Source organism: Dasypus novemcinctus, chromosome 17 (assembly GCF_030445035.2).
Source record: "Dasypus novemcinctus isolate mDasNov1 chromosome 17, mDasNov1.1.hap2, whole genome shotgun sequence".
In the NCBI taxonomy this organism is placed as follows: domain Eukaryota; kingdom Metazoa; phylum Chordata; class Mammalia; order Cingulata; family Dasypodidae; genus Dasypus; species Dasypus novemcinctus.
The window spans coordinates 15,012,253-15,038,223 of NC_080689.1; the positions used below are offsets into that span (position 1 = coordinate 15,012,253).

At 38.6% G+C, this 25,971-nt stretch overlaps 2 protein-coding genes across 11 annotated transcripts in view; both read left to right on the forward strand.

Moving 5' to 3' along the window:
* Nucleotides 1-1,953, forward strand: part of LOC101429037 (E3 SUMO-protein ligase RanBP2) — a 70,381-nt gene extending 68,428 nt beyond the window's left edge. For all 7 annotated transcript variants that reach the window (XM_058278313.2, XM_058278314.2, XM_058278316.2 and 4 more), the window contains 3 exons: nt 67-340; nt 470-804; nt 1,193-1,953. In XM_058278313.2, the coding sequence (XP_058134296.1) occupies nt 67-340; nt 470-804; nt 1,193-1,498 (915 nt within the window). In that variant the 3' untranslated portion in view covers nt 1,499-1,953. The remainder of the gene's footprint in view (nt 1-66; nt 341-469; nt 805-1,192) is intronic.
* Nucleotides 1,954-4,830: 2,877 nt separating this feature from the next.
* Nucleotides 4,831-25,971, forward strand: part of CCDC138 (coiled-coil domain containing 138) — a 105,647-nt gene continuing 84,506 nt past the window's right edge. For all 4 annotated transcript variants that reach the window (XM_004476912.2, XM_012518976.2, XM_004476913.2 and 1 more), the window contains exons 1-2: nt 4,831-4,984; nt 6,266-6,314. In XM_004476912.2, coding sequence (XP_004476969.1) covers nt 4,892-4,984; nt 6,266-6,314 — 142 coding nt within the window. In that variant the 5' untranslated portion in view covers nt 4,831-4,891. The remainder of the gene's footprint in view (nt 4,985-6,265; nt 6,315-25,971) is intronic.

The following is a 25,971-nucleotide window of genomic DNA, read 5'->3' on the forward strand; positions in this document are numbered from 1 at the left end:
TTTTGTAATTTGCTATGGAATTTGTTATAAACAGCAGCTCATAGATATTTCCATCTATTATCATAGGTAGAAGTAAAATCTGGAGAAGAAGATGAAGAAATTTTATTTAAAGAGAGAGCCAAACTTTATAGATGGGATCGAGATGTCAGTCAGTGGAAGGAGCGTGGTGTTGGAGATATAAAGATTCTTTGGCATACAGTGAAGAATTATTATCGGATCCTAATGAGAAGAGACCAAGTCTTTAAAGTGTGCGCAAACCACGTTATTACCAAAACAATGGAATTAAAACCTTTAAATGTTTCAAATAATGCTTTAGTTTGGACAGCCTCAGATTATGCTGGTGAGTTTCTACATACAAATGTTACTTTGATTTTTTGGGCTTTTCTATAATCTATACCAAACATATGAAATAATTTTTAACATATTTTATCACTAAGGTCACTCCATTTTTTTTTTTTTTTTCCTTAAGATGGAGAAGCAAAAGTGGAACAGCTTGCAGTGAGATTTAAAACTAAAGAAATGGCTGATTATTTTAAGAAGAAATTTGAAGAATGTCAACAGAGTTTATTGAAATTCCAGAAAGGACAGTTATCACTGACAGCAGAATTATCAAAGGAGACAAATCCTGTGGTGTTTTTTGATATTTGTGTGGATGATGAACCTCTAGGACGTATAACCATGGAATTATTTTCTAACATTGTTCCTCATACTGCTGAGAACTTCAGGGCATTATGCACTGGAGAGAAGGGCTTTGGTTTCAAGAACTCCATTTTTCACAGAGTAATTCCAGATTTTGTTTGCCAAGTAAGTATTAACTGTGTGTCACAATTGAAGCATAGAAGAATGCCTTACATTACCTTGGGAAATTTGTTGAGTAATTCCCCTTGATTTCATCCTGTAGTTTTCTTAAGATTTCCTAGCTTTCTTATGTTAGTTGATGTCTAACACAAACACACATACACACATACCCTTGCAACAAAACTTTCAATCTAAAAATGTTTGAGTTTGGTTAATCCCTTGAAACATGCTAGCACTGAGGTTGGGAAAAAGACCTTTATATTTTTCTTTCAGAAATGGAATTTTAAACACATTGTTAGAGAAGCTGGGCTTTTAGGATTTATCCTATGGTGATGAGTTTTGTGTGTATTTTAATCTTTTATTTAGGATTCTTATTAACTGAAATATTTTTCAGGGGGGAGATATCACCAAGCATGATGGAACAGGAGGACGGTCCATTTATGGAGATAAGTTTGAAGATGAAAATTTTGATGTGAAACATACTGGTCCTGGCTTATTATCAATGGCCAATCAAGGACGGGATACCAATAATTCTCAGTTTTTTATAACACTGAAAAAAGCAGAACATTTGGACTTTAAGCATGTAGTATTTGGGTTTGTTAAGGACGGCATGGATACCGTGAAAAAGATTGAATCATTTGGGTCTCCTAAAGGGTTGGTTAGTCGACGAATTAGTATCACAGAATGTGGACAGATATAAAATCATTGTTTTTCAGAGTAAATTTAAGCTATATAACAGTTAAATTGAAGCTTAGCTGTTGGTAATTATGTTCAGCTTTTTAAAATGGACGTTTCCAATGTATAAATGTAAAATTGCAGCTTATAGCTGTTGTCATTTTTTAAGGTGTTATAATTGACTTTGCATGGTGTGAAATAAAAGTTTAAACACTGGTATATTTCAGGTGTACTTGTGTTTATGTACTCCTGACATATTTGTATTAAAATGGAATAATACTAATCTTGTTAAAAGCAATAGACCTTCTCAAACCATTGAAGTGGGAATATGATATATGCAATTTAATTTTAATTCCTTTTTAGATTCGGACTTCTTGCATGAATACACTTACCTTTTGAATAAAAGGACCACAACTTGTGTTTGTTTTTTTGTTTTGTTTTGTTCTGTTTTAAGATTTGAAATATATTTGGTAATCTTAACTATTGGTGTGCTTATTTGTCTTTAGGGACTCATTTATGAATGGGTAGAGTCACAGAGAGTAGAGACCTAAGTGCTCTTCTATATTCCTTGCGCTTCTTGTATAGTTATAAATTAATTTTTAAGTAGGATATCTCCTTAAAATATGTAGCTTCATTTGCCCTTTTATATTTTAAACAGGTTGACTTTTTCCTTAGTTTTTTAATATATAATTTTAAAAAAATTTTCTGTCATTTGTCTCTTCTACCTCAGAAACTACTACAGCTTGGTTCTGATATAGAACTTGAATTTTTTCCTTGCAGTTATTGTGATAAAATATGAATATTTTTTTAAAAAGTCTATACCATTGTTCTTTGGTTAAAGATTTGCTTTATACTAGATTGTTCCAGTACCTTTTTCTGGTTAAATTTGTAGCAGAAATAAAGTAACATTGATAACAGTCATGACATTTTTAAAGAATTCATTACTTGTGCATCTAGTTGTCTGTTTATCTCTTCTAGTACCAGACATAAAGATGACAATTAAAGATCAATAAACTCCAAATGCAATTTTATTTCCAGAGCTACAAAGGAAGGGACTTTTCAAGTTACTGATACACGTTGAAATGTATTTGGAAATGGCAAGTGTCAAAGGTTGAGCAAACTGCTTAAAAGAAGGGGGTTGTTTTCATCAGCCTACTCAGTATAGAACTACAAAGATTCTGTGTAGAGCAGGGGTTCTTAACAAGGGGTCCGTGAGCTTGAAGTAAAATTAAAAAAAAAACATTCCTGTGGGGACTTTTGGTGCAGGTGTGATATTTATTACATAACACAGTATAGTATGGACTTCATAAGGGTTGGTAGAACAAAAAAGATTAAGAATGCTGATGGACAGCACAAAGTTTTGCATACTCCAGTCATACACAGACTGTCTTCACCTTTCTGAGTTCTTCCCAGTACAATAACCTTCATTTGTTTAGATAGTAGGGGATAATTATTCCATTTTTTGGGAATTTATAAATAGGGTATCTCTTTATTGCTATTCAACCACCAGCCAAATGAGGGGGAGGTGGTTTTGTGTGGGTAATAAGTGATGCAAACACCGTAAGGCCACTTGGCCACAAATCACTCCAAACATTAATTGAACTACTTGAACCTTAAAACCACAGACTTCTTATATGTGCACATTTAGTATTTTGAATTTGCTTCTTTAGAAACTCTTGTAACATTAAGTTGACGTAGTGTGTTGTGACTTTTCAGCCAAGACAGCTGTCTTTGTCATGATTTCAGAATAGATCAGTAAATTTAGTAAATGCTAGGGCATTTTAGGATATTTTTAAATACTTTCAAGCAAACAAATGAACTTTATGAACTTTAATTCATAAAGTTATGAATTAAAACACAAAACTTCTAACAGGAAAAAAAACAACTTCTAACAATGACAAAAAAAATGCATGTAAACTGGCTTTTCCAATGTAAGTATTCCAAGGATGCATACATTAAAATCACACTATATGACACCTTGTTTCCCTTACTTGTAATGGTGAAAAACCATGATCTAAATTAAAAGTTGTTTGAGGAATTTATTTAAAAAAAAACAAAACTTTTGTCACAGTCTAGGAAAAACCTGTGTGGTTTTCTCTAACTTTACTAATTAACTGTTGATGTGGCATAAACCCAAAGCCAAAAAATTAATTGGCTGGATTTTATAGTCTCACTAAACTCTGCTTAAAAATTAGGATATAAGGAAATTCATTATTTGTATGCTTTAAGTAATACTTGATGGCAAAATGTATTGGTTTAAACTTGGAGACAAAAGCTACTTTAAGTATTGGTCTTACAAAATTTGAGCATTTGAGGACTTTAAAAACAATTCAGAGAATTTAGGAGTTGTTAGTCCAGGCATGCAGTTGAACAATCTAGAAAAATAAAGTGTTGCAGTACTGTAACTGTATAAGTTAGCTAAGTTAAGTGATTAAACAGTTATTTCCTTTAATCAGTGTCTAACATAGGGTATTTTTTTTGTTTTTGTTTTTCTTATTTTTTGAGATACCCGGGGCTGGGGATTGAACCTGGGACCTCTTATGTGGGAAGCTGTCACCCAATCACTGAGCTATATACATGGCTCCCCTGAGTTAGCATTTTCCTTGTTTTTGTTTTTAAGGAGGCACCGAGGACCAAACCTGAGACCTCCCATGTGGGAAGCAGGTGGTCCCCCTAACATAAGTTTTTGGGTTGCAGTAACATGCCAGTAAATATTTATTGAGCACTTACTAAGTGCTAGTCACAGGAGACAGGTGTAAACAAAAACAAGTGCAAGCTTACAGAGGTTACATTCTACTGCTACTTTAACTGTTATAACACATTTTAACCTATGGGAGAGAGGCCAATGCAAGAGAAGTGAGATAATCTTCGAAATTTCTGTGTTACTAATTCTGCAATTTATTTTCTCCATTTATATATATTTAATACAGTTAGGTCAGATTTAAAAGCAAGTGTATTGTGGTATGGACATACAGAAACTAAATATATGTTAAATATATTCTAGGCAAGTTAGATGATGCTACCAGTCAGGTTTGGACCATCTTAGGTGACCTCAAGTCCTTTTATAATGTAGGCATTCCCACTTACACACGAAACACACAGGTTACCTGAGAAGGTGGCGAATTTCTAACGGTACATTGTGACAAGCCGAGTCGTTTTTCTTCACTCTACGGATATGATTTACGTTCTTTCCAGCGATGGGGCAGCGCCAGGGGCCATATAGCTAAAATTAGACCTAGACCGTAACGTTAAGGTCAGAAGCGCCGCCAGGTGCCGCCGCGAAGCTGAGAGTCTGGGAGGGGGCGGGGATGCGTTCTGCGTCATGACGCACTTCCGCCGCCGCGAGCTCCACCTCCTGCCCGACTCGCGGCGGTTTTGTACGCTGTTCCCGGGGAGACAACGGTGACCACAGCCAGTCATGGAACCCAGGTTGGTCAAGCCTCCTGGTCAAGATTTCGAAGTAGAGCGTCTCAAAAGCCGCTACGGACTAGGGGGCAGTTGCCCCGCCGAGGTGAGACCGCCGCCTCTCCCTCTTCCCTGTCCCGGAGCCTCGGTCCTTGCTTTCGCCGCCTACTCTTCGGGACGGCGGCCGCAAGTCTGAGGCTCTTTGGAGCTGGCGGTCCTTTAGAGTCAGCAGGATTCATTCGTAGCAGTGTCCCTGTGTGTTTGGGCACCGAGGCTGTAGGTGACCATGGATCGGAGTACCTGTAGCCGCTTTCCCCAGTAGGCTTTAACTGACAGCTTGAAGACCAAAGGAAAACTCTATCCAACTCTCCTCGTGGCATTTAAAAGTTTAGAAAAAGCATTGTGCATACCGCACGCAGAAAAAAGGTCTGGTGAAATTTAGTTAGTGGGAGAAAAGTAATTTGTGACCACAATTTTGTACATATCCCTGTGTTTGGCAAATATTTGTCACATAGGAAAAACAAGTTTTCTATGAGGAGAAAATCCCCTCATAAAATTTTAAAGATTGTGCTTACACAAAGCTTGGATTTTTGAACTTTTATTTACAGTGAATTGAGTTTTAAAAATTAATTAATTTTGTAAGCTTCTTATTTTGAAATAATTTCAGGCTTACAGAAAAAATAGTACAAAGAACTCCCTTATACCTTTCACGTGAATTCACCAATTTTTAACATCTTGTCACATTTGCTTTACAATTCCCTCTATTTATCTCCCTCTCCCTTCTCCACACACACACACATTTTTTTTCCCCCTGAACTATTTGAGAATAATTTGCAAACATTATTCCCTTTTACCCCCAAATATAAATTCTTAAGTGTATTTTTCCTAATAGGTCATTCTCATATATAACCACAGTAAATTTGTCCGGAAGTTTATTCAAATTTCAGTAATGTCCTTTATAGAAAACTTTTCCTAGTCCAGATCCAATCCAAAAAATGTGCATTGCGCTTAATTCTCTTTTATTGCCTTTAATCTGGAATAGTTTCTTAGCCTTTCTTTGCCTTTAATAGCAGTGCTTTTTGAGAGCAGTGCTTGAATGTTCTCAATTTGAATTTGTCTGATAGCTATCTCATGATTAGATCCAGATTGTGCATTTTGGTAGGAATATATTCATGAGTGATGTCTGGCTTTCTAAGGCACAAGATGTTGGTTTGTCCCATTGTTAGTAATGTTAACTTTAACATTTCACTTAGTTGAAGTAGTGCCTACTAGGTTTTCTCTCCTCTTATCTTTGTAATTAATATATAATTTATGAGGACTAATTTTGAGAATAAGTTAATTCTTAGTATACAAATATAAAATATGATTTTTCTTTTTTTTTTTTTAGTATGATTTTGATCAGGCTAAATGTAAGAAAAGATCTCTGACCTACTCAGGTAAGCCAATAGAGTATTTTGTATTTTGGGGAGTTTTAAGAGATTTAATTTAGAAGGGAATATAAAAAGAAAGAAAATATTTTGTTTAGACTTATGGCTAGTGCCAAATATCTTGTGATACTAAACTTTTTTCTGTCTGTTAATGGACTAATAGTAATCACAATTTCTTGTGTAATTGTAAGAAGTCAGTGTGTTGGGTAAAGAGAACTAATTGCTATATTTTTGGGGCATAAACTTTTACAAGTTATTAGGATAATAATTACTGCACTAGAGGAGGAATTTATCAAATAAATGTGCTAAAAAAATAATTATGCTATGGGATTGGGTGGATGGGAACTTCATATGGTAATTTGTAACTAAGTGTTTAATTTTTTTTATTGTGGTAACACATAAAAGCTCATTTTAACCATTTTAGGTGTACCATTCAGTGCTATTATTACATTTAAAATGTTATGCTGCCATCAACTCCATTCATTAACAAAACTTTTTCATTATCCAAACAAACTGTATCCATTAGGCAATAACTCTTCATTGCTCTTGGTAACCTCTAATCTACTTTCTGACTATGAATTTTCTTATTCTAGATACTTCATACAAGTGGAATATTTATCCTTTTGTGTCTGTCTTAAATTTTTTTTTTAAGATTTATTTATTAATTTCTCTCCCATCCCCCTCCCCATTTTGTGTCTGTTTGCTGCATTGTCTTCTTTGTCCGCTTCTATTGTCAGCGGCACAGGAATCTGTGTTTCTTTTTGTTGTGTCATCTTGCTGTGTCTTCTCTCCGTGTGTGTGGCACCATTCTTGGGCAGGCTATACTTTCTTTTGCACTGGGCAGCTCTCCTTACGGGGTGCACTCCTTGTGCATGGGGCTCCCCTACGTGGGGGACACCCCTGTGTGGCACGGCACTCCTTGTGGGCATTGGCACTGCACGTGGGCCAGCTCCACACGGGTCAAGAAGGCCCGGGGTTTGAACTTCGGTCCTCCCATGTGGTAGATGAATGCCCTAACCACTGGGCCAAGTCTGCTTCCCTGACTGTCTTAATTTAATTACCATCATGGTTTCAGGGTTCATCCATGTTGTGGCATGTATCATTACTTCATTCCTTTTTATGGCTGAATAACATTCCATTTTATTTATATAGCACATTTTGTTTATCCATTCATCTGTTGACAGTCACTTGGGTTGTTCCCACCTTTTGGATGCTATAAATAATGCTCTTAAGAGCATGATGTACAATTATCTATTAGATTTCCAGCTTTCAGTTTTTTTAAATGTATTTTTTATTAGAGAAGTTGTGAGTATACGAAACAATCATACATAATGTGCAGAATTCCCATATATCACTCCTTCATCAAAACTTTATTGTCATGTAACATTTGTTACAGATTATGAAAGAATATCATCCAACTATTAACTCTGGTCCATAGCATATATTTGGTATACTTTTTCCAAATATTCCCTATTATTAACACCATGTATTAGTATTATACATATGGTATAGTTCATGAGAGAACACTCTCATGTTTGTACTGTTAATCACCGTCTATCTTCTACCACATGGTTCATTGTGTTATATAGTTCCATGCCTTATACAGTCTATCCAAGGTGTATACTAAGTGGCTCTCACTTTAATCATAGAGTTGTGCAGTCATCACCTCAGTAAATTTTTGAGCATTTTCCTTAGTCTAAAAGAAAAAAATCCCATACCCCCCATTATTGACCCAGAGCATTGATAAAATACCTTCTTTGATGCTTGATGCAAGAATATTACAGTATTGCTATTAACTATAATCTGTAGGTTATGTTAATTTTATTTTTCCCATACATCACCATATTCTTACCACCTTGTAATAGTGATGTATATTTGTTGTAGTTCATAGAAGAACGTTTTTATATTTGTACTATTACCAGATATTCATCCATCTCCAAGTTCACTGTTATTCAGTCCCTAGATTATTCTTTAGATTTCTTTCAATTGACACTTAATGTCCCTAGAATACCCCTTTCAGCCATAATCCCATTTATAAACCAGCTCTGTTAGTTATACTCACTGTAATGTGTTACCATCAAATCTATCCATTTCCACACATTTACATTCAGATACTTAAAAGTCTACATATATTAAGCATTAGTACCCCTTCTCAGCCCTCATCCTATCTCCCAGTATTTACTCTAGATTTTAACTCCATGTATTTATTTTTCATATTTAGTTCATATTAGCCAGACTATACACTATTTGTCTTATTGTATCTGGCTTATTTCACTCAGCATGATACTCTCAAGGTTCACCTATACTGTCATATTGTCCCAATTTAATTTCTTCTTACAGAAGCACAGTGTTCCATTGTATGTATGTACCACGTTTTGTTCATTCATGGGTTGATGGACAATTGGGTTTTTTCTATCTTTTGGCAATTTTGAATAAGACTGCTATGGGCATTGGTGTGTGATTGTCTGCTCGCATCACTGTTTTCAATTCTGGATATATTCCTATTAGAGGGATTGTCAGATCAAAAAGTAGTTCTATATTTAACATCCTGAGGAACTGCCAAACTATCTTCTATGAGGCTGCACCATTCTACATTACCACCAACAGTGAAGGAGTGTTCTTACTTCTCCACATCCTCTCTAGCACTTGTTTTCTAGTTTGTTTGTTTTTTTAAATAATGGCCATTCTATTAAGTGTGGGATGATATCTCTTTGTAATTTGATTTGCATTTCCCTAATAGCTAGTGACACTGAACATGTTATCATGCTTTTTTGCTGTATGTATTTCCTTTTTGAGAAATATCTATTTAAGTCTTTGCCCATTTTAAAATTGGATTGTTTGCTCTTTGCTTGTGGGATGTATATCTCTTTGTGTAGCATGGAAGTCAGATCCATATTGGATATATGTTTTCCAAAAGCTTTCTCCCATCAAGAGGGCCACCTTTTCACCTTCTTTACAAAGTCCTTTGAATCACAAAAGTGTTTGAGGAGGTACCACTTATCCATTTTTTCTTTTGTTGCTTGTGCTTTCGGTGTAAGATTTAAGAATCTACCACCAGGTCTTGAAGATGTTTCACATTTTCTGCTAGGAGTTTTATGGTTCTAGCGTTTATATTTATGTCTTTGATCCATTTTGAGTTAATTTTTGTATAAAGTATGTATTAGTCAGCCAAAGGGGTGCTGATGCAAAATACCAGAAATTGGTTGGTTTTAATAAAGGGTATTTATTTGGGGTAGGAACTTACAGATACTAGGCCATAAAGTATAAGTTACTTCCCTCACCAAAATCTATTTGGAACAAGATGGCTGCATAGGTCTGTGAGGGTTCAGGCTTCCTGGGTTCCTACGTTCCTGGGGCTTGCTTTTCTCTGGACTCAAGGTTCCTTCCTTCCTGGTGCTGGCTTCTCTTTCCTCTATGTGCTGACTTCCTGGGGCTCCAGCTTTATCTTCAGCATCAAACTCCAACATCAAAACTTCAGCATTAAAAGCCCCCAACTCTGTTCTTTGCCATGCCTTTTATCATTGAGTCCCCTTGGTGGGTGGGGACTCAATGCCCTAATCATAAGTCAGTCATGCCCAGGTACAGATCAGATTATAAGCATAGTCCAATATTTCTTTTTGAAATTCATCAATTCTATCAAACTGCTACAAGGTGTGAGATAGGGTCCCTTTTTCTTTCTTTTGGATGTGGATATCCAAATTTCCCAGCATCATTTATTAAATAGACTATTCTAACTGGTTAATCTTGACATCTTGTCAAAAATCATGTCACCATAGATGTGAGGGTCTATTTCTGAGCTGTCATCTTGGTTCTATTGGTCAATATGACTATTTTTATGCCAGTACTATGCTGTTTTTATCACTGTAGCTAGGTAATATGATTTAAAGTCTGGAAATGAGAATCCTCCAATTTTGTTCTTCCTTTTTTAAGATGTTTCTGGCTGTTCAGGGTCATTACCCTTCCAAATAAATTTGATAATTGGGTTTTCCATTTCTTTTAAAAAGGCTATTGGAATTTTTAATCTGGATTGCATTGAATCTATATCAGTTTGGGTCGAATTGATATCTTAACGATATCTAGTCATCTAATCCAGGAACACAGAATGTTTTTTCATTTATTTAGGTCTTCTTATGCTTTTGAGCCTATACACCTGCAATAAGAATAAGGCCTAGAGTAGCACTGTGCCTGGGAGTTTCCTCCTAACAGCCTTCATGTTACTCAAATGTGGCCACTCTCACAGCCAAACTCAGCATGTAGATGCAGTGCATTACCCCCAGCGTGGGACATGACACCCGGGGATGAGCCTCCCTGGCACCGAGGGATCACTACCACATACCAGCTGAAGATGCAACTAGAAAATGACCTTGAATTAAAGGTTCAATACGGATCAGCAGAATATCCCTGTCTACATATAATAACATGACTTCAAAATGCTGTTTGACCTAATGTAAGGGGGAAATGGAAAGGAGAAATGAGAATATAAGGCTATGAGTCTCTAAAAAAGAGTCTGGAGGTTGTCAGAAGGAATGCCCTTATGCACAACTGAGCAGAGTCTAAGAGATAGATAAAGTAGATACAACCCCAGGTATTGGTTCTTTTGAGGAATAAAGAGACCCACAGGTTCTATGGTCATGGCAGATGGGGTTCACTGCCATGGCAGATGGCCCTTCTTTGGAGCTGGTGTTTCTGCGTGATGGAATTGGACTCAGAGGGGATCTCTTTTCACAAGACTTGCATGCTACTTTATTGGAATTGTAGTTGGTGCTGGGGTTTTAGATATATTTAGGGGATTTGAATCTCTGGACTGATAATATGACACCCAGGCCCAGAGCCTCAACAGACTTCAGCTCCTACACTTTGATTTATTGGACTTACCCCACTCAGCTAACATGGAGTTGAAGAAGGTCAACCACCACACCATGGAGCCTAGAGTGTCTACAACTGAAAGCAGGAGGAGTGCATCCAGTATCCATGTGGAATCTAAGCCCCCACTTGACATAGATGTGCAATGAACACAACCAATCCAATGTCCACAGAGAAAATGTGGAATGGGTGTGGGAAGGGTAGCCATGGTGGCTGCTGGGTTTGGGGAATGGGAGGAAGAGATGAGATGTGGAGGCGTTTTCAGGATGTGGAGCTGTCCTGGGTGGTGCTTCACGGACAATTATGAGACATTGTAGACCCCCCCAGGGCCCACTGGATGGAATGTGGGAGAGTGTGGGCTATGATGTGGACCATTGACTATGGGGTGCAGTGATGCTCAGAGATGTACTTACCAGGTGCAATGGATGTGTCACGATGATGGGAGAGAGTGTTGCTGTGGGGGGAGTGGGGGGTGGGGGCGGTGGGGTTGAATGGGACCTCATATTTTTTGAATGTAATTTTTAAAAATAAATAATTAAAAAAAATATTTAGGTCTTCTTTGATTTCTTTTAGCATTGCATTGTAGTTTTCCAAATATGAATGCTTTGTGTCCTTGGTTAAGGTTATTCCTAAAGTGGTTATTTTAGTCTGTATTGTAAATGGAATTTTTTTTTCTGAGTTCTTCCTCAGATTGCTTATTACTAGTACATAGAAACATGGAATTTTGTGTTTTAATCTTGTATTCTCCTACTCTGCTGAACTCATTTTTTTTCAGCTCTAATAGTTTTGTTATAGATTTTGGGGGAGCTTTCTAGGTGTAGGATCAGATCATATCATCTGCGAATAGTGAAAGTTTTACTTCTTCCTTCCAAGTTGGATGCCTTTTATTTCTTTTTCTTTCCTGATTGCTCTAGCTAGAATCCCTAGTACTATATTGAAAACAGTGGAGACTGTGGGCATCCTTGTCTTTTTCTCGATCTCAGTGGGAAAGCTTTCAGTATTTCACAATTGATTACAATCTTAGCTGTGGCTTTTTCATATATATCTTTTATCATGTTGAGAAAGTTTCCTTCAGTTCATATATTTTGGAGAGCTTTGATCAAGAAAGGATGCTGTATTGTGTCAAATGCCTTTTCTGCACCAATCAAGATGATCATGTGATTTTTTTTCTTTAATTTATTAATGTGGTATAGTATACTGATTTATTTTCTTAGATTGAACCACCCTTGCATTCCTGGTATAAAACGCATTTGATCATGATGAATCATTCTTTTAATGTGTTGTTGGATTAAATTAGCAAGTATTTTGTTGAGGATTTTTGGAAGAGTATTCAATAGGGAAATGGGCCTGTAATTTTCTTTTTTTGGAATATCTTTATTTGGCTTTGGTATTTAGTGATATTGGCTTCATAGTATGATTTTCGTAGTGTTCTTTTCTGTTCAATTTTTTGAAGATTTGAGTAAGATTGGTATTAGATCTTCTTTGAATGCTTGGTAGAATTCACCTGTGAAGCCATCTGGTACTGAGCTTTTCATTTTAGGGGATTGTTTGATGACTGTTTCAAGCTCTTTATTTGTGATTGGTTTGTTGAGTTCTTCTATTTCTTCTAGGGCCAGTGTAGGTTGTTCACATGTTCCCAGGAATTTTTCCATTTCATCTACATTGCCTAGTTTGTTGTCATACAGTTGTTCATGGTATCCTCTTATGACTCTTTTATTTCTGTGGGGTCAGTAGAAATATCTCCATTTTTGTTTCTGATTTTATTTATTTGCATCTTCTCTCATTTTCTTTGCCATTCTAACTAAGGGTTTGTCAATTTTGTTAATCTTCTCAAAGAACCAACTTTTGGTTTTGTTAATTCTCTCTGTTGTTTTTTTATTCTCAATTTCGTTTATTTCTGCTCTGATCTTTGTTATTTCAGTCCATCTGCTTGCTTTGGAAGTAGTTTGCTGTTCTTTTTGTAGTTCCTCCAGTTATGTAGGTGGATCTTTGATATTAGGTCTTTATTCTTTTTTTTAATGTAAGCTTTGAGGGCTATAAATTTTCCTCTCAGCACTGCCTTTGCTGCAACCATAAATTCTGATATATTGTGTTCTTGTTTTCACTCATCTAGAGATATTTACTGATATGTCTTGCAATTTCTTCTTTGACCCATCGATTATTTAAGCGTGTGTTGTTTAATCTCCATATATTTGTGATTTTCCCTTTTTCTGCCTGTGGTTGATTTCCAGCTTCCTTCCATTAAGATTAGAGAAAATGCTTTGAATACGTTCCATCTTTTAAAATGTATTGAGACCCAACATAGGCTCTTTCCTGAGAAAGGTCTGTGAGCACTTGACAAGAAGGCATGCCCTTCTGTTTGGGGATGCAGTGTTCTGTATATGTCTCTTAGGTTTAGTTCATTAATCATATTATTCCAGCTCTCAGTTTCTTTATTGATTCTCTGCCCAACTATTCTATCCATTGATGAGAGTGGTGAATTGAAGTCTCCAACTATTATTTTAGAGACATCTATTTCTCCCTTCAGTTTTGTCAGTGTTTGCCTCATATAATTTGGGGTATCCTGGGTAAGTCTATGTGCATTTATGATTGTTATTTTTCCCTATGAATTGCCCCTTTTATTAATATATAATGTCCTTATCTCTATAAAAGCGTTGCTTTTAAAGTCTTTTTCATCCAATATAAGTATAGCTAATCTAGTGGTTTTTTTATTTTTGTTTTTGTTACTGTGTATGTAAGTTAGCTTTTTCTAGCTTTTCAATCTATTTGTATCCTTGGGTCTAAGGTGAATCTCTTGTAGACAGTATATAGAGGGCTTATATTTTCTTATCCATTCCTCCAGTCTGTGTCTTTTGATTGGGGAGTTTAATCCATTAACATTCAATGTTATTACTCTAAAGGCAGTTCTCACTTCACCTATTTTGACCTTTGAGTTTTATCTGTCATATCTTATTTTCACCACATTTTTAATACTTTTAGTTAATAATCTTCAATTCTAGATCTCTTGCAAGCCTCTCTCTCCTGTCTTGTTAGACTGTAGCACTTCCTATAGTAGTTCCTGTAAATCTCGTCTCTTGGTTACAGACTCATTTTCTGTTTATCTGTGAATATTTTAAACTTGCCCTCATTTCTGAAAGACACTCTTGCCAAATATGAGATTCTTGGCTGGCAGTTTTCCTGTTTCAGTGTCTTAAATATATCATACCTTTGCCTTCTTGCCTCTGTGGTTTCTGATGAGAAATCAACAGTGAATCTTACTGTGAAGAATTGCCCTTCTGTTTGCTTGGGCCCCCCAAACAGGTGATTTAGATTACTAGCTATACTGTAGGATGAGCTAACTCTTGGAGCTCCTTACTCTGCTGCAAGAGCCCCTCCTCCTCATTGTGAATTTGGCTTGCATTTCACAAATGACCAGCGATTGAACATCTTTTCATGTTCTTATTGGCTGTTTGATACCTTCTTTAGAGAGATGTTTATTCAAGCTCTTTGCATTTTTTAAAAGAGATTTCATTTTATTTATTTGTCCCCCCCTTGCTGCTTGCTTACTCTCTGCTCTCTCTGTCCATTTGCTGTGTGTTCTTCTGTGTCTGCTTGTCTCCCTTTGTTGCATAACCTCCTGCGACAGCTCTCCACAGGTACGGGCTGTCAGCTCTCCATGGGCGCAGGCCAGCTTGCCTTCACAAGGAGGCCCTGGGAAGTGAACCCAGGGCGTCCCATATGGTAGATGGGGAGCCCAGTCAGTTCAGCCACATCCACTTCCCTCTTTGCATTTTTTAATTGGGTTATTTATCTTCCTGTTGAGTTGTAGAAATTCTTTATATGTTCTAGATGTTAAAGCTTATCCAGTAAATGATTTCTAAGTATTTTCTCTGTTCTTTTTAGGTTCTTGATAATGAAACTTTTGATGCACAGAGGTTTTTTATTTTGATGAAGTCACATTTATCTGTTGTTTCTTTTGTTGCTTGTGCTTTTAGTGCCATATCTAAAAATCCCTTGCCAAATAGAAAGTTGTGAATATTTACTTCTAAGAGTTTTGCTTGTTTTAGCTCATACATTAATATTTAGGTTGTTGGTCCATTTCGTATTAAGTTTTATATCTGGTCTGAGGTGTAGAGGTCCAATTTCATTCTTTGGTATCAAGGTATCTAGTATTCCCAGCACTGTTTGTTGAAGTAGTATTTCCCCATTCAGTGTTCATGTCACCTTGTTGAAAATCAGTTGGCCATAGATATCAGAGTTTATCTCTGGACTTTGAATTCTATTCTATGATCTTTATGTCTATCCTTATACCAGTACTGCACTATATATTTTTTAAAGATTTATTTCTCTCCCCTTCCCCACCCCCTCCACCCCTTCCGTCTGCTCTCTCGTGTCCATTTCTTGTGCCTTCTTCTGTGTCCGCTTGCATTCTCAGTGGCACCAGGAATCTGTGTCTCATTTTCTTGCATCATCTTGCTGTGTCAGCTCTCTGTGTGTGCAGCACTGCTCCTGGTCAGGCTATACTTTTCTTGTGCAGGCACCTTTCTTTGCAGGGCGCATTCCTTGCGCATGGGGCTCCCCTACATGGGGGACACCCCAGCGCGGCATGGCACTCCTTGTGCGGCAGCACTGTGTGTGGGCCAGCTCACCACATGGGCCAGGAGGCCCTGAGTTTGAACTCTGGACCCCCTATATGGTAGGTGGACGCTCTATCAGTTGGGCCACATCCGCTTCCCAATACCACACTGTTTTGCTTACTGTAGCTTTGTATTAAATTTTGAATTGGGAAGTGGAAGACCTCCAACTTTTCTTCTTATTTCTCAAGATGATTTAGACTATTTGAGGTCCCTTGCAGTTCCACATGAATTTGAGCATTGATTTTCCATTTCTACAAAAAAAAAAAAAAGGCAGCTAGAATTTTGGTCAGAATTGCGTTGAATCTCTATATCACTTTGGGTAATTTTGACAGCTTAATGATATTAAATCTTCCAGTCCAAGATCACAAGGTGTCTTTCCATTATTTAGGTCTTCTTTAATTTCTTTTCACAGTGTTTTGTAGTTTTCAGTGTACACATCTTTTACATCCTGGTGAAATGTAGGCCTAGATAATTTATTCTGTTAGGTGATATTGTAAATGGAGTTGTTTTCTTAGTTTCCTTTTCAGATTCTTCTTTGCTGGTGTATAGAAACACAATTGGTTTTTGTGTGTTGATTTTGTACCCTGATATATTAGCAAGTTAGCTTATTAGCTGAGTGACTTCTTGTGAACTCCTTTGGATTTTCTAAATATAGGATCATGTCATCTGCTAATAGAGAGTTTTCTTCCTTTCCAAGTCAGATGCCCTTTATTTCTGCCTAATTGCTCAGATTAGAACGTCTAGTAAAATGTTGAATAGCAGTAATCAAAATGGGCATCCTTATCTTGTTCCTGACCTTAGGAGACTGTTTTCAGCCTTTCATTCTTGAGTGTGATTTAGCTGTAGGCGTTTCATACATTTATCATGTTGAAGTGGATTTAATTTTGTTTCTACCAAAACAAGATACTGGAAGCATGTATAGCTATTTTAATTGGTATACCCTATTGATCTATTTATTTGTTAATGTTTCTTAGCTGATGTTTTTACTTAGTAAATATAGTAATCATTGACCTTTGAGATGATTGCAGCAGAAATACTAGTTAGGGACTTCTGGGAAGAGGCATCATAGTAGGTAAGCAGGACTCAGCTCTCTTACAAAAACAATGGAGGAAGGGTAAAAACCTGCGGTAGCTACTTTGGGGATCAGCAGACCAGGAGAGTGCTGTGCATCCTCCAGGAGTGTGAGGGACAGAGAGTTGAAGAAGCCAAATGAAAACTGTGAGTTACTAGCTCCTGCAGCTGGGAATGATGCTTATCCCCCACTCTCAAGGCTAACAGCCCGGGTAAAACCCATGGCTTACTGCAGCCAACTGAGGGGAACAGATGTTTTCCTCCCTGGGAAGAGGGAGGGTGCAGCAAAGGGTGGGTAGTGATTTCTCTTCAGTGAGTTTGGCCAGTAGAGCTCACTTTAAATCTTGGCTTTGGCCAGACCAGAATTGTGGGCAAGTGGAGGTTCAAAGAGATACCTCTGTGGAAAGATTCTCTGAAGAGCACCATTTTCTGGCAGGTGCCAGATGGGAAACTGCGAGAAGATAAACCACTTTTTGTAGTCTCTCATTTCTAAATCCCCTGGATCTGATCTGTGCCCCATTAGTGGGTGTTTGACCCTATTTTGATAACTTAAGCTGGGCAGTTTTAAAGACTTGGAAGAAGTTGAGCCAAAAATCACAGAAGAGCAGTGAAACAAAACCACTAGGCAAGAGAGAGAAGTCGATTGCCAGAGTAAATTCATCAGCATAATCAGATGCCTAGCTATCAGCAAAAAATTACAAGCCATACTAAAAACAAGAAGATATGGCCTAGCCAAAGGAACATATTAAACATCCTTACAAGACACAGGAATTTAATAAGACAACTAATCCTGGATAATCACGCAAAAATCTCCTAAATCAATTCAAGAAGTTGAAAGAAAATCTGGTTAAAGAGATAAAGGATATTAAGAAAACATATACAGTTCCATGCTCATTGTTTCCTGGTCCAATTGCTCTACTGTTACTTGCAACCATGCCTGGGCCAGCGAAGTTGGACCTAGCCCTGAAGAAGGGCTCCAAGAAGGCAGTGACCAAGGTGCAGGAAAAGGATGGCAAGAAGTGCTAGCACAGCTGCAAGAAGAGCTACTCAGTTTAAGTGTACAAGGTGCTGAAACAGGTCTACTCTGACAACCAGCATCTTGTCCAAGTCCATGGGTATCATGAACTCATTTGTCAACAACATCTTCAAGTGCATTGTGAGCGAGGTGGCACTTGGCACACTACAACAAGCATTCATCCAGAGAGATTCAGACGGATTTGAACCTGCTACTGCCCAGGGAGCTGGCCAAGCATGCCATATCTGAGGGCACCAAGGCTGTCACCAAATACACCAGTGTCAAGTGAGCCCTCTTGCTGCCAATCATTTTGATTAAGCGTACATGCCAACAGCTCTTTTCAGAGCCACTTATACTTCCAAGGAGAACTGACTAACTTTTCTTACCTTACCCCGGATAAGTGCTACTTTTCTGTTCCTATACCTACTTTTCTGCCTTTCTTTCTTTTAATCTTGTTAGAAATGGCATCACACTATAGTATTTGTGCATGTTGCAGCCACTTTGGAGACCATTTGAATTAGATTTGTGTAGGGAAAATTTTGAAACCATTTATTCCCCCACTAAAATCCACTCATCTTTAAACTTTTTAAAATGTTTTAGTAACAATTCCTCAGACTCACTATCAGTCATTGTCATTGGTACCCTAGTACTGAAGTATTTTACATGTACTAATAAAATAGTGAGGAAGCAAAGATTGTCTTCACCTATGCTTTCTTGGGCTGGTACTGGCTCTCTTTTTCGGAGCCTGAGTCTGGATTTGCAAATCGTCTTACTTGTTCAGTCAGCTGACAACTTGGTATCAACAGCCAATCCAGTCATTTGGCAGGCAGTTTAAATTTGGCCATTGGTTTCTAATCTGTCCTGATTGTGGATTCACACTTGAGGGGTCCAGGCAGTACTGTGTGGTGAAAGGAAACCTGCCCATTTTGCCCATCCCCATATTCCTCAAAAAATTTCCTCATGGGCACTGGACTTGGCTCAATGGAGAGAGCGTCTACCTACCACATGGGAGGTCCAGGGTTCAAACCCAGGGCCTCCTGACCCGTGTGGTGAGCTGGCCCATGTGCAGTGCTGATGCACACAAGGAGTGCCATGCCATGCTGGGGTGTCCCCTGTGTAGGGGAGCCCTGCGCGAAAAGCATGCCCTGTAAGGAGAGCCGCCCTGCACGGAAGAAAGTTCAGCCTGCCCAGGAGTGGCATCATGCACACGGAGTGCTGATGCAGCAAGATGCTGCAACAAAAAGAGACACAGATTCCTAACGCTGCTGACAAGAATACAAGCAGACACAGAAGAACACGCAGTGAACGGATGCAGAGAGCAGACAATTGGAGAGGTGGGGGGGAGGAGAGAGGAAAAAAAAATTTCTCGTTATATGCCAGATTTCTTTCTACCCTCTCCCGTTTTTTAAAATATGTGCACGATCCATGAGTTTGCTGTCATTATTTGAGAAAGAATTATTAGTTTATGAGGAAAGCTGTTAAAAGATCAGTTTCCTTTCAGAATCTCCATGTTTTCTTAATGCCACTTTTGCATTTAGTTTGTTTTTTTAAAGACTTGTTTATTTTTATTTATTTGTCTCCCCTTACCCCCTCACCGTTTTCTGCTCTCTGTGTCCATTCTCTGTGTGTTCTCTGTGTCTGCTTGCATTCTTGTTAGCGGCACCTGAAATCTGTGTCTCTTTTTGTTGCATCATCTTGCTCCATCAGCTCTCCGTGTCTGTGGCACCACTCCTAGGCAGGCTGTACTTTTTTTCGTGTGGGGCAGCTCTCCTTGCAGGGCGCACTCCTTGCACGTGGGGCACCCCTATGCGGGGGACACCCCTGCGTGACATGGCACTCCTTGCATGCATCAACATTGCGTTTGGGCCAGCTCACCATACAGGTCCGGAGGACTGGGTTTGAACCCTGGACTTCCCATATGGTAGGCAGACACTCTATCGGTAGAGCCAAATCCGCTTAAATTAAAAAGTTGAGCAGGAAATCAAAACCTGTCTCCCAATTTTAAGCCCTCAGTCATGGCATTTAAAAAGTACCTTGGTGTTTGCTCAGGAATCAGCATGGGAATGCTTCCACATTGACTTATATTTGCTAAAGATCTTTGAAGCTACCCTTTATCCAATTAGGGTACTCTGGTATCCAACATTTTCACTCATTTGTTTACATTAGAATATTCTGTACACATACAACAAGAGACATACAGAAATGTCTGGAGCAGCAGTGTTCTTAGTAGAAAAACACTAGAAATCACATGTTCATGGCAAAAGGAATAAAGACATTCATTGAGGTATATTCACACAATGGACTATCATACAGCTGAGGAAATGATTGAACTAATCTCAGTATATGGGTGATTTTCAGAAACATAAGTGTCAGAAGGTTTAAATATGGTACCATTGTATAAAGCTCAAAAATAAAGCCAAAAAGAAAAACTCCACAGTCTTTGACAGTCACCTCTCAATCCCTATATTCTTCCCCACCGTATATAACCACTAATGTAATTCCATCTTTGTGGATTGATTTGTGTTTGTATTTTGTATGGATGGAATCATACAGTTATGTGGTGCTTTGTGTGTGGTTTCATAATGGGGTTGTTTTGTCGGTTTTTGTTTTTTTGCCTGATTTAACATCTTGTGACATTGACATGCATTTGTTCAGTTTCAAAGAAAAACCGTCATATATGCAATATTGAATGTTTTTTAGTAAGAAATTTCAAAAGAAAATTAGAAAGTTGAGCAGAGGAAGGGCTAGTCCCTGCTGCAGCCAACCCCCAACCTCAGGAAATCAAAGTCTGTGTCCCAATTTATTATATATGCAATATTACCAATATTCTTATTTCACACAAGGTTTCACTATGGTTTTTTGAGTAATGAAATTTTTCTAATATCTTTTTTTTCTTTTTTAAATCATGTTTTTTTTTTCATTTTTAAAAAAATTTATTGAAATATATCACTCATATGTAAACATCCATAAATAGTAAGTGTATAATAGTTGTGAACTTACAAAACATATAACATCAAACAAACATATATATCTCACCCTACCACCAATAATGTGCATTTTTTAAACCTTTTTAACTAATAATTAAAGAGCATTGTCAAGATATTACTACTCAACAAAGTATTTTTCCTCTAACCAATCCGTTTATTTTTATACCATTTATTTATGAACATACATAAACAATTAAGTGTGTAGTAAAAGTTGTGAACTTGCAAAGCATATATGCATAATATCATACAGGGGTCCCATACATCCACCAACACCTTGGATTCTCATGCGACATTTGTTACAAATTATGAAAGAATATTGTCAAAATCTTGCTACTAATCATAGTCCTTAGCTTACATTTGGTGTGTTTTTTCCCCCAACCCACCTTATTGTTATTTTTAAAATATATTTTTTTATGACAGAAGTTGTAAATTTATAAAACAATCATGCACATGTGCAGAATTCCCAAAAACACCGCTCCATCAAAACACCACAATGTGGTGTGTCATTTGCTACAGATAAAATAATATCATCTGACTGTTACCATGTCCATAGTGTAGATTTGGCTCACATTTTCCATACTGCCTCAGTATCAACACAGCACATCTTTTGCATAGATACAAGATATTATAGTACTACTATAAACCACAGTCCGTAGGTCACTCCAACTGTATTTTTCCCATGCTTCTCCACATTCCCAACACCCTGCAGTAGTGATACACATTTGTTCTAGCTAACAAAGGACACTCTTGCATCTGTACCATCAACTACAATTCTCACCCACCTCTTGGTTTTCTGTGCTTTCCAGTTCCTAGATTATTCTCCAGCATTCTGTCAATTGGCATTTACATAACTACTATTTTCAGTCATGTCCCCATTTATAAACTGTTACTGTGTGTCATCTACTCTAGACATTTCTGCACTTTTACAGTAAAACTAATTAAAACTTCTACATACATTAAATATCAGTAGTCCACTCAGTCCTTCTCTTATCTTCTTTAAGAATCCACCACCTACCTCCAAGTCTTGAAGATATTTTCCTACAATTTCTTATAGAAGTTTTATGCTTCTTTTATTTTTAGTTTTTTGATCCATTATGAGTTAATTTTTGGATAAGATGTGAGATAGAGGTCCTCTTTCCTTCTTTCAGCTATGGGTGTCCAATTCTTTCAGCACCTTTTATTGAATGGATTGTACTGCCCGAGCTGTGTGAGTTTGACAGGCTAGTCAAAAATCACTTTTTTTTTTTTTTTTAAAGATTTATTTATTTATTTAATTTCCCCCCCTTCCCTGGTTGTCTGTTCTTGGTGTCCATTTGCTGCGTCTTGTTTCTTTGTCCGCTTCTGTTGTCGTCAGCGGCACGGGAAGTGTGGGTGCCGCCATTCCTGCGCAGGCTGCTCTTTCTTTTCACGCTGGGCGGCTTTCCTCACGGGCGCACTCCTTGCGCGTGGGGCTCCCCCACGCGGGGGACACCCTTGCGTGGCACAGCACTCCTTGCCCGCATCAGCGCTGCGCATGGCCAGCTCCACACGGGTCAAGGAGGCCCGGGGTTTGAACCGCGGACCTCCCATATGGTAGACGGACGCCCTAACCACTGGGCCAAAGTCCATTTCCCTAGTCAAAAATCACTTGACCGTACCTGTGAGGGTCTGTTTCTGAACCATAAATTTGGTTCCATTGGTCTATTGTGTCTGTCTTTAGGCCAGTACCATGTTGTTTTTTCACCATTAGAGGTAGGTATTATAATTTAAAGTCTGGAGATGAAGGTTCACTTTTCCTTTTTATGATGTTTTTGGCTATTCAGGACTCCTTACCCTTCCAAATAAATTTAATGATCATTTTTTCAATTTTTTCTTTAATGCTGGTGGAATGTTTATCAGGATTGCATTTAATCTGTATATCAATTTGAGTAGAATTGGACATCTTAATGATATTTAGTCTTCTAATACATGAGCATGGAATGTTCTTCCAGTTATTTAGGCTTTTTAAAATTTCTTTTAACATTGATTTGCAGTTTTCTGAATATAGGTGCTTTACATTGTTACTTTTATTCCTGACTTTGAGTTTTATCTGTCATATTTTATTTTCACCACTCTTCTGAAACTTTATTACTTTTATTGATATAATCTTCATTTCTAGACTCTCTTCCAGGCCCCTCTCTCCTATCTTTTCTTTTCAGGCTCTAGCACACCTTTCAGTATTTCCTGAAAATTTGGTCTCTTGCTTAGAAATTCTCTCAGTTTCTGTTTATCTGTGAATATTCTAATCTTACCCTCATTTTTAAAAGACAGTCTTACTGGATATAAGATTCTTGGCTGCAGGTTTTTCTCCTGTAGTATCTTAAATATATCAGATCACTGTCCTCTTGCCTCCATGGTTTCTGGTGAGAAATCAGCACTTAATCTTATTGGGTATCTGTTATATGTTATGCATTGCTTTTCTCTTGCTGCTCTCAGAATTCCCTCTTTGTCTTTGGCCTTTGGCATTCTGGTGAGTATGCCTCTTGGAGTTGGTCTGTTTGGATTTTTTCAGATGGGAGTACATTGTGCTTCTTGGACATGGATATCTATATTTTTCAATGGGATTGGGAAATTTTCTACCATTATTTCTTCAAATATTCCTTCTGCCCCTTTTCCCTTCTCTTCTCCTTCTGGGACACCCATGACATGTGTGTTTGGATGCCTTTCACTGATATATAGTTCCCTGAGACCGTGTTCAATTTTTTCCATTCTTTTCTTCATCTGTTCTTTTGTATGTTCACTTTCAGAGGCCATTTCTTCAGTCTCACTAATCCTTTCTTCTGCCACAAATCTGCTATTATATGATTCCACTGGTTTTTTAAAATTTCATTTATTGCACCTTTCATTCTCATAAGATCTGTTTTTCCGTGTATGCTTTCTGATTCTTTTTTCTGCTCATTCAGTGTCTTCTTAATATTCTTAATCTCTTTAGCCATCTCATTGAATTTATTAAGGAGATTTGTTTGAACATCTATAATTAGTTGTCTCAACTCCGTTATGTCATCTGGAGACTTACCTTGTACCTTTAACTGGGCCATAGCTTCCTGTAGCTTGGTATGGATTGTAATTTTTGGTTGATGTCTTCTTATCTGGCTTACTAGAGTATTTATTCTGGGTGCAGTTTATCTCTTTAGTTTAGGGCTTCCTATCCTTTCTCCCTTGCTGGTTATGCAGTAGGAGCCAAGAACGTAGTTGGTGCTGTAAGCTGTGGAGGCTCAACTGCCCTCATTGCGCCAGGGACCAATGAAACTTCTTCTAACTTTCTTCCTTGCCAGAGGTAGGGACAGAGTCTCAGCTATGTGGAATAATCCAAGTGCAGGCCTAGACTGTAGTTGCCCAGAGAGACTGATGAAGCCTCCCATCCCTTTCTCCCCTGCCTGGGGCGGGGATGGAGCTGCAGGTTTGGGCAGCAGTGTATGCAATGCGGGTCCAAGATGACCGCAGTTGCCCTGGTAGACTTCTGCTTTTCAGTCTATTCTAGCCAAAGTTACCTGCAGTTACCTGTATAGGCTGGAGCAGGGCTCCTCAGGCTCCTCCCCACCAGAGGCGGGCTGAAGCCTAGTCTAGGGCTACAGGCTGATCTGCGTGAAAGAAACTGGTTCCTGCTGACACGGAGAGTTTCAGTCAGCCCAGCTTCCCCTTAGGCTGGGGGTGGAGTCAGAATGGCAGCTACTGCCCTCTTTCTGACTTGGGCTGGTTCTCACCCCAGCTGTTCCCAGGGTTATCTCTTAGCCAGCCAAGTCTACCAATCAGTAGCTGAAATAGGCAGCCAACAGTCCTCTCCTCCCCTGTTCCCAGGAAATGGAGCTTCCAATTCCAGCCACAAAATAGTAGGATGAACACCAGCCTCCGAGGCTTGGCCAGTAATTTCCCTGAGCGGCTGGTGCAGGTCCCCACATCTTCCTCCCTGCTGGAGGTGGCACTGGGGCCTAGGCTGGAGCTGCAATATGATCTTGATGGGAAGAAGCTGGTCCCCACCAGCACTGGGATTTTCAGTCTGCCCCACTTCCCCTTGTGCCAGGCACAGAGTTAAGATGGCAGCTCCCAGCCTCTTTCTGACTTGGACAGGCTCAGACTTTAGCTGTTCTCAGGATTATACTTTAGCCTGCTGAATTTACTCATCAGTAGCTGAAATTGGTGCCCAACCGTCTCTTCCTCCCCTGTTTTGGGGAAGTGGAGCTTCCAATTCCAGCCGCGGAACAGCTCCCAAGGCGGCTTGTGCCTACAGTGGAGGGTGGGCACTGGCCTCCACCGTGTGAAGCACTCTACTTACGAGTCTTCTCTGCAGATGGGCAGTCTCCTTCTTCCACTCCTTCAAGGACTTTCCAGGATGCTCTTCTGGGCTCCACAGAGCTCTGAATGTGTGCTAACTGCCCTGTAGCAGGATCTGACTCTAGGAGCTCCTTACTCTGTTGCCATCTTGCTGGTTCTCTGTTCTAATATCTTTTGTGGTGATGCCGCATAACTCTGTGATTACACATTGATTATGCACTTCGGATGGAGTGTATGGTATGTAAATATATCTCAATAAAATTGCTTTTAAAAAAAGGTCGGCTACACTGGGTGAGCATAAAGAATAATCTGAGGGAAGCACATATGCCTGAAGTGATTAGGCTCCTCTCTACCATATGGCGGGTCCTGGGTTTAGTTCCCGGGCCCTACTGGTGAAAGTGATCTGGCCCACACCATGGAGAACTGGTGCAACAAGATGACAAAACAAAAAAGAGACAGAGGGAGAGAGAGTGAGAGACACAACAAACCAGGGAGCTGAGGTGGCTCAGGTGATTGAGTGCCTTTCTCCCACATCGGAATGTCCCAGGATTGGTTCCTGGTGCCTCCTAAAGAGAAAGACAAGAAAAGAAAACAAGCAGAAACAGAAGAATGCACAGTGAATGGACACAGCAGACAGTGAGCTCAAGTGGCAGGGTGGTGGGGAGGGGGATAAATAAATAAATAAATATTTTTTTAAGAAGTACCATTTGAAAGCCTGCAAAGAAAATTAACAGAGCTTATGGGAATGAAAGACACAATGGGTGACATTAAAAGATAAATTAGGAGCATTGAATAGCATATATATGTTTATATATATGATATAT